Source organism: Physeter macrocephalus, chromosome 8, assembly GCF_002837175.3.
Source record: "Physeter macrocephalus isolate SW-GA chromosome 8, ASM283717v5, whole genome shotgun sequence".
NCBI classification, from domain to species: Eukaryota; Metazoa; Chordata; class Mammalia; order Artiodactyla; family Physeteridae; genus Physeter; species Physeter macrocephalus.
This window is the reverse complement of record NC_041221.1, coordinates 148648146-148660713: the sequence shown is the minus strand read 5'-3', so window position 1 is coordinate 148660713 and position 12568 is coordinate 148648146. Positions and strand designations below refer to the sequence as shown.

Here is a 12568-nt window from a genome sequence, read left to right as displayed (position 1 = left end):
CGCAGGCGGACTCTCAACCACTGCGCCACCAGGGAAGCCCGTATTTCCTAGTAAAATCTTTTTAAAGAAACCATTAAAATGTTTAGAATTCATGGGTGGTAAAAGATTTTTCAAACAACAACAACAACAAAAAACACGAGTTACAAAATTATCTACCTTCCTGTTCCAGGGCTCAAACCTGCCGCAGTGGCCAGCGATCAGATCCCCCTTTCTGTTAATCAGCCTTCTCCAAGCCGCGGTCCACAGCGCCCTCTAGTGGGCCCTGAACGACAGCACCAGGATAGCTTCTGTTCATGGCCTCCTGCAGCCCCGCCCTAAGACTCAGCCACAGGAGCACAGGTGGAGCTGGAAGCATCATCAAAAAACTCACTTCACTGTGTAAAACGGGGACATAGCTAGGGGGCAGGATTTGCACAAGATCTCATCGAGTCTGTTGCAGAGCCGGGCCAACCAGTGTTCTTTCCACTACATGGTATTACATAATCGAATACTCAGAAGCATCACAATGCTTTCTTTGGTAAGCAGGGACTTGTGGCTCATGGGTGAACGTAAGACGTGAGCTAAGCTTGTTTCATATTTTCACTGAAATCCTCCACTCGTGGGTGTGGTCTTTGGGTGTAAGACCCTTTGTGGGCTACCCCGCCTAAGTCTGTGAACTCCTTCTGTGCCTCCAACACGGCAACTCCTTCCTGCCCCAGGGCCTTTGCACTGCCTGTTCCCTTTGCCCGGAATGCTCCTCCACCAAACTGCCTCTTGGCTCATACTCCCTCCTCATGTCATCCAGCTCTCACAGAGGCATTCCCTGACTATCCTACCTCACGTTGATCCCTATGCAAGTCTCTAACATACCTTGTTTGTATCCTTCATAGCCCTATTCACACCTGAAATCATTGTGGTGAGTTGTTTGAGGTCTGCCTTCCTCTCTAGAACGATGGCTGTTGGGAATTTATTCTGGACCCAGCAGAGGCCCTGGGCACTGAGCGGGTCTCGACGAATACACGGGGAATGATGGACTGGAGAATGGCGCAGGACAAGGAATTAGCCAGAGACCACATTAGAGAAAAGTCTGGAGGTTTACTCAACAACAGTCACAATCACAGTTGTACATGGTAAGTCAGGTCTTCACAAAGGCTCACTTTTCCAGGCAGGAGATGAGAGGTTGGCGGTCTCGAGCTTTCTCTATGGAATCCCAGGTCTGACTTCTCAAGTATTCCTTGCTTGTAATCCCTTTGGGGTCCACCTTCAAGCCTGTAACAGAGCAGGACCCTGACCTTGTTGGCTGGCATGGCTGAATCAAAGCCATTTTGGGAGTGGATGTTAAGAGGACCTTGTCGCTTGGAATGTAGGTCCAACTCCCACCCCAAAGGTGACAGTGGGCCTTGGCTCAAGATCAAGTTTGAACAAACGTATTACTTGGATTTTCACAAAAATGCATCAGTTGAAAGCAGAAAAGAATTCCAGGACAGAACTCACTCCTTGCCCTTCTCCTACACTTAGAAATCTTCAGAAAACTTAACTAAAAATGCATTGCCTTCTAAGAATTACAAAGGATCACCCAATCTGTGCAAACAAGGGATCCCCGAAGCAAGGAGTCCAGATTTCTCAGTTACTACTGTAAAGTGCTTCGCCACTCTTTTGAAACTTCAGAGACGAAAAGTAGAGATGCACAGAAAGAAATATGGCGCCATCTTCAAGGACATCACCTATTTCTTAAGGAGAAAAAGAAATTCAACAGGTGGAGAATATAATGTGGACTTTGGGAATCCAACAAGATTCAACAAGAACTACATCTTCAACAAGAACTGCTCTTTCTCCCCAGGTCCTAAGGTCGTCTCTCCCATTAGATCCCTTTTGTGGATGTACTCCCTTCTGCCTCTGAGCTATTTCTTCCAAAAATGGGGAACTGATAGCTCCTGGACTGTTTTAAAAGTTGAAAGCTCCAACTGGAAGCACAAGGTGGAATGGCTTTTCACACATGTGCCTGCACACTTAGCCGCCTCCTCCAAGGCCTTGTACTGACAGTGAAGATGCTCTTTGCGTTCCAAAATGTTTCTGGAGTCCCCCTTTGGAAAGGCTGCTGGTGGGCCACACAGGCATGATACTTTCTAGCCACACCCTGTTTTGCGACCTCATGCTCAGAAGAAAGGCTCTAAAGGAAAAAGGGTCCACGTTCTCACACATTACCTGGCTGACAGCCGCTCCACAGGCTCCTGGCTGTTTGACTGAGCATCAGCGGGGTGGAGCAGGGACCTGGATCCTTGAGCCAGGTGGCTTTCCAAAATGAACACAAAACAATGGGTGGCTACTACGTGCGATCAGTTGGCCAGTTAACAAATGGACTTCTCTCCTTCCTTCCTTGATTACAGGCTATGTCAAGTCTCGGCACCTACAGATGTGGGCTCAGCAATTACAAATGCCAGAGTGCTCAGAGGACCTGGCCATCCCTTGTTGAGGGTGCAAAACCAGACTCAAAAGGAGAACCAAAGGATGCAAAAGAGGACGACTGAGGACTGCTTTTGCCGCTGCTCCTGCTTTCCGCATGCGTCCTGTCACCCACCTGGAGTGGGACCATTTGGAAACCTAGCCAGTGCTCCGCCCTCCACCTGGGCGTGGGATTGGGGGCTGCAGGCGTGGCTTCCAAACAGGACCCTCTCCTAGGGGCTGCTGAGGCCCTTCTTGGTCACAGATTAAAGGAGCCATGCAGTTACCCTTTAAATTTGGGGTGTTACTTGCATTAAATGGAATAACTTCTGGCCTCTGGCCCTTGGGAGGCATTGCTGTCTCAGATCCTGCTCTAGGCCCAACGCCTCCTGCTTGAAATTAGACCTTAAGGAACACACATTCACCCAACAGGAACGGCACACACGACCAAAAATGTTTCCCCTCCCTCCAACCCCACCCCTTTATGTCTAGCAAGGCACTAGGAAATGATTCAAGTTTAGGGATTGGCTGTACATTTGCATTTTTTCTTTTTAAAAGGCACAGTTTTTATTTTAATGATGCTGAATTACTCTCTGATGATGAATCCTAGCTCGGTTCTCCCAAATTGCGACAGTCTTGTTATCCTAGATTCTGGAAGGGGTCTCATCTTCGACTCCTTCCTACAGAGGGCCACTTCTAAAGATATAGCACTCCCTTGGAAAAGACACCAGGGATCGACAAGCAGGCTTTGTTAAGCACGGGGCCGCCTCTCCTGCGGGCAGGTGGCCAGAGCAGGGCTTGTGCTGAGGCAGAAGTGTAAGTGACACTTTGCCCGCTGCACGCTTAATCGGGGGGGTGGTGGCCGGGAGTGTTTACTTCCCTCCCCAGATAACTGACAGCCTTGAGATCAGCCAGCATCTCCAAGGCAGATTCGTGGCTCTGCTCCCAGATTTATGTCTCAGTTATTTCATTGGTAAATAACACAATCGAGAGGCTCGACTCTAATTGGAATACTGGTTCAAGGACTTCCTGGGCTGGCTGGCAGAAGCCGTGGGCTGTAGACTGCGATTTCCATTTCTGAATCAGTGGATGGCAGGCTGGTTACAGAAACACTTCCTATTAGTTTGGGAGCCCTCTGGGAGGCTGACACATAATTAACCAAGCAAAAGGTAAACACAAAGGACCGGCATGGTGCTAGGTGCACATCTGTTCATGGAACACTGGGATCTGCTCTCCACTGCAGCCGTGACCATGGTGGCAGGTAGGCAGGGCTGCAGGTCTGGCCTGAGGACCGTGTCACACCAAGGCCTCCGGTATGAGCTGATGGGCACAGGTCCCCTGCCCCCTCCCCCAGCACCACCAACCTTGGACTTCACACATTTTCTCTAGGCTGGGGGCTGCCTCCAATGTTTTACACTTGGCTGGCTAATCACAGCATCCTAGAAATCCATATTGGATGCTAGAATACCAGAATCCTATGTGGCATTCTAGTTTGTTATCCCAGTACAGAGTTCGTTAAAAATTCTAGAATTCCATATGAGAACCAGAACCACGATGAGTCAGAGGCTAGGCATCGTGCCCATGGTCCACCCTGGAGGCCTCCGGACCTCACACCTCTGTTCCTCTCCTGAGGCAGGCAATTGGCCGAGAGAGAGAGACAGAGAGAGAGGGAGGGAGGGAGAGAGAGAGAGAGAGCGAGAGAGAGAGAGAGAGAGAGAGAGAGAGAAAATGAGAGAAGGAAGCACTGATGAGGGAAATTCAGCCAGAATTTCTAGTTTGGAGGTTTTCTACTGGGCCCGTGCCACAGGCCCAAGGCCATATGAAACAGTCCTGAAAAGCTGGTGGCTGGGCTGTCCTTGTGCCCAGAGAGCACTAAAATGGGCATTTCGAGTACCCTGAGAGCAAGGGGAGACATCCCGTCTGTCCACGGCTGCAAAGGAATATCTGCGGGTTGCGCTGCTGCCCCCAGGCCTGGCAGCTGGCCAGTGATCAGTACTGAACACTCGGAGGGCCCGAGGCATGGCTTTCGACTGCATCTCCTGGGGCTGTGACAGAGAACAGACGCTGGGCAGGCAAAAATTCAAAGGCTGAAACCAGTGGTCCCGAGAAAGACTTTTTCCCTTGTGCTGCAGATGGGTGGCACTAGTGCTAAAAGCTGCCCCCCTACAGACAGAATTTGCCTCTCTCTCTGCAGGACTGTCATGTATGAGCCACCTGAAGGCTAGGCAGCCTCGGAGGATTCATTTTAGGGTGGTCTAGGGCTGCCCTGGCAGTCCTCCCGCATAATGCTCAAGGAAACGTGGTAACCAAGTTGAAAAGGCTCTCCTGGATTTCCATGATGCCGCCAGGGGTGCAGCAGGCTCTGCTCTTGAGCGGGGCCTCTTGTGGGGTCTGCTCTCTATCCCACCTCCACCACTCGGGGCCTGCAAGGCCAGGCAGACACCTGGCCCAGCTTCAAGCGCCCCCTCTGCCCTGGCCCGGCTGGCCAGCAGCTTTTATGTGACGGAGTCCGCAGAAGCCCTGCCTCTCTTGGGAGAGGGAGGCTGCAGTGAATGCCGGAGAGGACCCTGCCAGGCCTGCCACGGGAACGTGAAGGCTCAGTTGCTATTGAATTTTTCCAAGACTGTTGAGTTGGTGTGTTCAAACAGCCACTGCTGAGTGGGAGAGGAGGGGTTGCAGGTGTTCATGAAGATCCTGTGGTCACGTTCACTGCAGTCCATGCAACTGCCGCTGACGGGGTGATACAGGGTCTGGTCCTGCAAAACAGGCAGGTTATCAGCCGGGCCATGCTGCGGAAGTGAACAAACAGCAGCAGCAGTAACAGCAAGGAGGCAGGGAGGCCGGCAGACCTGTCTGGCTCTCCTCTCGAGCACACAGTGGGCACTGCCCGCCTCCCTTGCAGCTGGCCTTGTCACGTGCCTGAGCTGTGCCCGCTGGGATGCGGGCAGAAGTGATGCCTGCCACTTCTGGGCCGGGGCCCTAATCACTGCCCATCTCCAGTCAAATTTCATTGGCTTTCAAGGTGTTTTTTTTTTTTAAGAAATGGGCTCAGCTGCCAACATTTAAGATTCTAGAGACTTCAAATAAAAAGCTGAATTTCTGCTTTCTCTTAATGACTGGAGAGTCGGGCATGGTAGGTCTGTGGCACAAATACGTGAGGGAGGGGCTCTGGGGAGCAGGAGTGAGGCACCACACTTTTTTTTTTTTTAAATCGAGCAGGCTTCCCTGTTCCCCCGACACCCTGTCTTACTTTGCGGTACTTCCACAGCTGGTTGCCCTTCATGCTGTGGCAGTCGTAGAGGGTGACGGGGCTGGTGTGGGAGATAGCGTCGAAGCAGAACTTCTTGGTGTGCTGGGGGTCTCCAGGACGGATGTCCTCTCTCCAGGTGAAGGTGAACACCTGTACATACAGGCACATCGTGACGCGGACAGCAAAGCTAGGGGACTCTCTTTTTTGTAATTATGGGGAATTTTAAACACAGGAGTCCAGAAAAGAGTTTATTGACCCCACCTGTCCCAGTGACCCAGCTTCGAGGATTACCAACTCACGGCAAATCTTGTTACAGCCTTCCCCTCGCCATATCCCACCCACACGTTATTTTGAAGCAAATCCTGGACATCCTACCACACCAGGTGTCATGACTTCAGTAAATGCCATGATAACAATGAAAAGTTATCATAGAATCTTCCATGTCATCAAATATTTTGAGTTCAAGTGTTCTCAGACTGCCTTATACATCTCTTTTCACAGTCAGTCTGTTTGAATCAGGATCCAGACCAGGTTCACATATGGTATTTGGTCGATAAACTTTCTTTTCAGCAGCTTTACTGAACAATATTTGGCATGCGATAAATTGCCCACATTTAAGTGTACAGTTTGATACGTTTTGACATAGCTGACACCCGTGAAACCATCATCATCATCAAGGTAGTGGACGTATCCATCACCCCAAAAACACCCTCATGCGCCTCTGTAATCTTTTCCTCCTGTCCCTCTCCACTCCTCATGCCCCTAGGCAATCACTCCTCTGCTTCCCATCACTAGAGATTAGTTCACAATTTCTAGAATTTTATATAAAAGGAATCAGACAGTATGTATTTTTTTGGTCTGATTTATTTCACTCAACACAATTCTGTTGAGAGTCATCCATGTTATAACACATTTATTAGTAGTTCATTCCTTGTTATGGTCAAGTACTATTTCACTGCATGGTACTCAGTTTACCTGTTCTTGGACGTTTGGGTTGTTTTCAGTTTTTGGTTATTTCAAATAGAGCTGCTATGAACACGTGTGTACCAGCCATTGTATGGACGTATACATAATTTCTTCTCTCGTGGATAAATCCCTTGAAAAGGGATGGCTGGATCCATGTGTAACTTTCCAAGAAACTGCCAAACTGGTTTCCAAAGTGGTTGTACCAGTCGCATTCCCACCAGCAGTGTGTGCATGGTTCCGATTCATCTACATCCTTGCCAACCCTTGGTATGGTCAGTCTTTTTAATAGATTATCATTTTAATTTCCATTTCTCTAATAACTATGAAGTTAAGCATGTTTGATGTGTTTATTTACCACTGACATGCCTTCTTTGCTAAAAATGTCTGTACGTACCTTTTGCCAATTTTAAATTGCATTGCTTATTTTCTTATTAAGTTTTGAGAAATTTTATACTCTAAATATAAGTTCCTTAACAGATATATGCTTTGTAAACATTTTCTCTCTGTCTGTGGCTTGCTTTTCTATTTTCTCAACAGTATCTTTTTTTTTTTTTTGCGGTACGCGGGCCTCTCATTGTTGTGGCCTGTCCTGTTTTTGAGAAATTTTATACTCTAAATATAAGTTCCTTAACAGATATATGCTTTGTAAACATTTTCTCTCTGTCTGTGGCTTGCTTTTCTATTTTCTCAACAGTATCTTTTTTTTTTTTTTTGCGGTACGCGGGCCTCTCACTTCCGTGGCCTCTCCCGTTGCGAAGCACAGGCTCCGGACGCGCAGGCTCAGCGGTCATGGCTCACGGGCCCAGCCGCTCCGCAGCATGTGGGATCTTCCCAGACCGGGGCACGAACCCATGTCCCCTGCATCGGCAGGCGGACTCTCAACCACTGCGCCACCAGGGAAGCCCTCAACAGTATCTTTTAAAGAACAAAAGTTTTTCCTTTTGAAGAAGTCCAATTTATCAATTTTTTTCTTTTATGAATTGTCTTTTGGTGTTGTATCTAAGCAATCATGGCTTGGGTTACCAAGGTCACAAACACTTTGCCTATGTTTTCTTCTAAAATATTTTGTTTTAGGTTTTATGTTTAGGTCAATGCTCCATTTTAAGTTAATTTTTGTATATAGTCTAAGGTATTTATTGAAAAAATTTTTTTGCATATGGATATGCACCACTGTTGAAAAGATTATATTTTGTGCACTAAATTTCCTTTGAACATCTGCAAAAGTTGGTTGTCCACAAACGTGTGGGTCTATTTTTGGACTCTCTATTCTGTTCCATTTATCTTTCTTTATGTCAATAAGACACCTTTAATTACTGACATTTTACAATACATCTTGAAATCAGTGTTACTCTTTAACTTTGTACTTCTTTTGAAATTTTGTTTTGGCTATTCTAGGTCTTGTCCATTTTCCATATGAATTTTAGAATCAGTTTTTCAAGTTTTACAGAAAAGCTTACTAGAATGTTAGGATTCTCTTGAATTTATATATTTCTTTGGATAGAATTGATATCAATTATTGAGTCTACCAACCTATGAACACGGTATGTATCTTCATTTATTTAGAACTTCTTTAGTTGCTATCAGCAACGTTTTGTAGTTTTCAGTACACAGGTTTTTCACATCTTTTGTCAGTTTCACACCTGAGCAGTTCATATTTTTTGTCATTGTAAATGCTTGTTTTTAATTTTAACTTCTGATTCTTCATTATTAGTATATAGAGAAACAACTGACTTTTGTATCATGCAACTTTGCTAAACTCAGCTGTTAGTTCTGGTAGCTTCTCTGTAGATTTTATTGAATTTTCTACATAGATGATCACATACTCTGCAAATAAAGACAGTTTTTGTTCTTTACTTCCCACCTGGATGAAATTATTTTTTTTCTTGCCACAGGTTAGAATCTCCAGAACAGTGTCAAATAGAAATGATAAGTTTGGAATCCCTGTCTTGTTCCTGATCTTAGTGGGAAAGCATTCAGATTTTTACCATGAAGTAAGATGTTAGCTGTAGAATTTTTACAGATGCCCTTTATCAAGTTGAGGAAGTTCCTTTCTAGTCCTGGTTTGCTTAGAGTTTTTATTAGAAACGGATGTTAGATTTTGTCAAATGGTTTTTCTGGGTGTGCTGAGGTGATCATATGGTTTTCTTTTTCATTTTGGTAATAGTGAATCATATTGATTAATTTTCTAATGTTAAACCAACCATTCATTCCTGGGATAAATTACACTTAGCCATGATGTATTATCCTTTTCATATATTGTTGGATATAATTTTCTAAACTTTTGTTTAGAACTTTTGCATCATGTTCATGAGGGATATTGCTCTGTGGTTTTCTTATAATGTTTTAGTCTGGTTTTGCTATTAAGGTAATGCTGGCCTCGCAAAATGAGGTGGGATGTATTCCCTCCTTTTCTGGAAGAGTTTCTGTAGAATCAGTAACTTATCTTCTTTAAGCATTTGAGAGAATTCACCAGTAACTCTATCTGAGCCTGTAATTTTCTTTGTGGGAATATTTTCAACTACAATGTCAATTTCTTTGATAGAACCAGGGCTGGTGAGAACAGGCATTATTCCTGGCCCAGGTCAGTAAGAGGACTGTATCACACCCCCATCATCACTGGCTCAGGAAACCCAACATGTGAGAGCCCCAGGACTTCTCCAGAACTCTTGGAAAGGACATGCCTTTCCACTGGGGGGCTGGCAGTCTATGCTGCTGGTGGTCACATCTGCCACCACATGGGAAGACAGCCAGGTTAAGAATGGAGCCAACAGAGAGGGAAGCAGAGCTGAGACCCTAGAGAGATCCTGATGACATCATCTAGACTTTTCAGTGACACAAGCCAATAGCTCCCTCTTTCTGTTGATGGCCACTTGGGCTGGGTGTCTGTCATTTGTAACCAATAGTCCAGACTGATGTGCAGGATTCCTCTTCCCAAGGTGTTCAGGAGGCTCTTATAATGCGTACCCTGGGCTGACCTGTGACTCAATATTTTTTTTTTTTTTTGTCCGTGCTATGTGAGCTCTTAGCTCCCTGACCAGAGATTGAACCCGCGCCCCCTGAATTGGAAGCATGGAGTCTTCTTTAAAATTTTTGGCTGTGTTGGGTCTTCGTTGCTGCGCGTGGGCTTTTCTCTAGTTGCAGCAAGAGGGGAAAACTCTTCGTTGCGGTGCGCGGGCTTCTCACTGTGGCGGCTTCTCTTGTTGCGGAGCACAGGCTCTAGGGCGCACGGGCTTCAGTAGCTGTGGCATGCGGGCTCAGTAGTTGTGGCTCGCGGGCTCTAGGGCACAGGCTCAGTAGCTGTGGCGTACGGGCTTAGTTGCTCCGCGGCATGTGGCGTCTTCCCGGACCAGGGCTCGAACCCGTGTCCCCTGCATTGGCAGGTGGATTCTTAACCACAGTGCCACCAGGGAAGTCCCGAGACTCATCGTTGACCCATGGCCTCTCCCTCCCAGTCCTGACCATGTGAGCACTGCAGGCCGTGATGGCACAGAGAGCCCGACTACTGGTCCTGAGGAGCGGCCCTTACCTGCACGTTGTTCCAGGCGGCCTCCCCTCGGCCCCGGACGCAGCTCTCCAGCCTCAGTGGGGAGCCCAGGGCCCCATGCTTCGTGTCTGCACACAGCCCTGTGCCCACATTGCGGATCTGGACAAGAAAGAAGCAAAGAGTGGACCAGTGAGCCACCTCGAGATACCTGCCTGGGCCCCTGCTGGGGTGGGGGGAGGGAACCAAGGCAGAGGCATCACATGGGCTGAGTGCTGAACTGTCCTAATAACGCTTGTCCTGGGTTGGTGGGTGGGCCCTGAGCCTCTCAATAAAGGAACACAGAGAGCTGCTCTGCTAAACCCTGCTTTGTCTTAGAGCACGCAGAGTCCTGGGGTGGTGGTGGGTGCCTGGAGGGGAGGGGCTGTTAAAAGGAGGACTCCCCAGCTCCTCTCCCGGAGAATTTGACCCAAAAGGTCCAGGGATCAAATTTTTCCCTCATTCCAGGTGATCTAGAGACTATGCCTTGAAAACCACTCTAGAAAAGGTGTAGGGTCTTTGCTGTCGGGCCTTGGAGACTCTGCCTTTTAGGGCGGGTGAATGGGGAGGATCCAAAGAGGAACAGTGGTCTCACTAAGATGGGGGTGGCGTGCGGGGAAGAACACCGTGGGAGTGTGGAGGCCCCGGCGCTCACGTGGCCAGACAGCACAGACAGCAGGCAAGCCACCGTGCCAGGTGCTGGCATCACATCGTGCAGCTCCTACTTCACAGACGTGGCTCCTTGCTCGACTGAGGTGTAGGGGGTGTCGGGGCTCAGAAAAGGCCAACTCCAATGTCCGGCTGCAGGGGTCTGACCACCCAGCTGCCGTTTTCTGCATCCACCACTGTGTCCGAGAGGAGGCCACGCTCCCCGGTGCCGCCCCCAGCCAGCGTTTGAGGGAGGCAGGCCCACCCCCGGGAGATGCGCGCTCCTCTGGCAGGTGATTTGGCCAGAAGACTGCCTGTTAACACGGCCAGACTTCCTTAGAGCCTCACTGCAGGCTGGGACCCTTCTTCCCCAGCATCACGGTCTGACGGCTCTCCCCACCTCCCTGCTCAATTCTTTCCTCAAGCATTGCCCCAGTAAGTCTCTTGCACGTCTAGTCCCATCTTGGTGTCTGCTTCTCGGAGGACCTGAACTAACACGGGGGAGAAAGCCAATAAAGTGGCAAAGAAATGAAGAGCTTCATGAGGGAAATCAAGATGACACCTTGTCTAGAAAACTCGTGCTGGTGTTGGGCGGGGCTAGGCAGATGGCTTAGTTGGGAACGGTCCCTCTAAGTTGCTGTGTGAATCTGAACAAGTAACATCTGATGTTTCTGCCGGCCCAACGCGTGTCTCTCCTCCTCTGGTAAAAATGCCCTGATTTTCCACGGGGCCACGGCTCCCGGGCCATCCCGTGGCCAGAGCGTCCATCCTACCCTTGCTTCCCCCTTCTTTCAATGGCCACAGTGATTGGTGCAGGATCCAAGGAAAAGACTTCAATCCTGGACCTTTGATGGCTCTACTGGGAAAGAGGTCTTTACTTTCTGCTGGGTTGGGCCAAGCTTGGGATTTCTCAGCCTGAAGCTTCTGGGAGCCAATCTTGCTACTCATGGCGTGAGGCCAACACAAAAGGAAGCACAGTTAAGCAGGAGAAAAAGAGACTGACATCATTTGAGCTCCCTGGATCCAGGTGTTCACAGCTGAAGCCACAGCTATCCAAGGTTCCTATGAGAATAAAAAAATCCCCCCTTTTCACTTTAAAATGGACTTCTATCACTTAAAACAGGAGCGCTAATGCTTATGCCCCCCCTCCACAAGCCCCCATATATCCATCTCTATGCGAGTGGGTGCTCTCAACCGGAGCCAGGAGCCACGCCGAGGATGTGGTGACGGACTGTCTGCCTCCTCCAGCACGACCAGCTTCATGGGTGTGTGACAAGGGCAACGGCACAGGGTCCCTCACTCAGAGTCTGTGTTTGTTGTTTAATACATTTATTTATTCATTTATTTATTTATGGCTGCGCTGGGTCTTTGTTGTTGCTTGAGGGCTTTCTCTAGTTGCGGTGCGCAGGCTTCTCATTGCGGGAGCTTCTCTTTGTTGCAGAGCACGGGCTCCAGGCACGCGGGGCTTCAGTAGTTGTGGCACGCGGGCTCAGTAGTTGTGGCTCGCGGGCTCTAGAGCACAGGCTCAGTAGTTGTGGCGCGTGGGCTTAGCTGCTCCGCGGCATGTGGGATCTTCCGGACCAGGGCTGGAACCCGTGTCCCCTGCCTTGGCAGGCGGATTCTTAACCACTGCGCCACCAGGGAAGTCCTGTGTTTGGTTTAAAGCTCTGCTGTCACTGTCTTAAACTTTTGAATAATTTTATCTTTGAAACCGGCAAGTGAAATCTGATGGGGCAATAGAGCATGCACGTGAGCAGAGGTGA

At 48.6% G+C, this 12568-nt stretch overlaps 1 protein-coding gene across 4 annotated transcripts in view; it reads right to left on the bottom strand.

Moving 5' to 3' along the window:
- Window positions 1–375: 375 nt before the first annotated feature.
- GALNT10 (polypeptide N-acetylgalactosaminyltransferase 10) overlaps window positions 376–12568 on the bottom strand; it is a 230234-nt gene continuing 218041 nt past the window's right edge. For 2 of the 4 annotated variants that reach the window (XM_028493384.2, XM_024118287.3), the window contains 3 exons: window positions 10164–10280; window positions 5672–5821; window positions 377–5177 (listed from right to left, as the gene is read on the bottom strand). In XM_028493384.2, the coding sequence (XP_028349185.1) occupies window positions 5019–5177; window positions 5672–5821; window positions 10164–10280 (426 nt within the window). In that variant the 3' untranslated portion in view covers window positions 377–5018. Of the gene's footprint in view, window positions 5178–5671; window positions 5822–10163; window positions 10281–12568 lie in introns of all 4 variants that reach the window. The other 2 variants (XM_028493385.2, XM_028493387.2) reach the window with 2 other exon arrangements.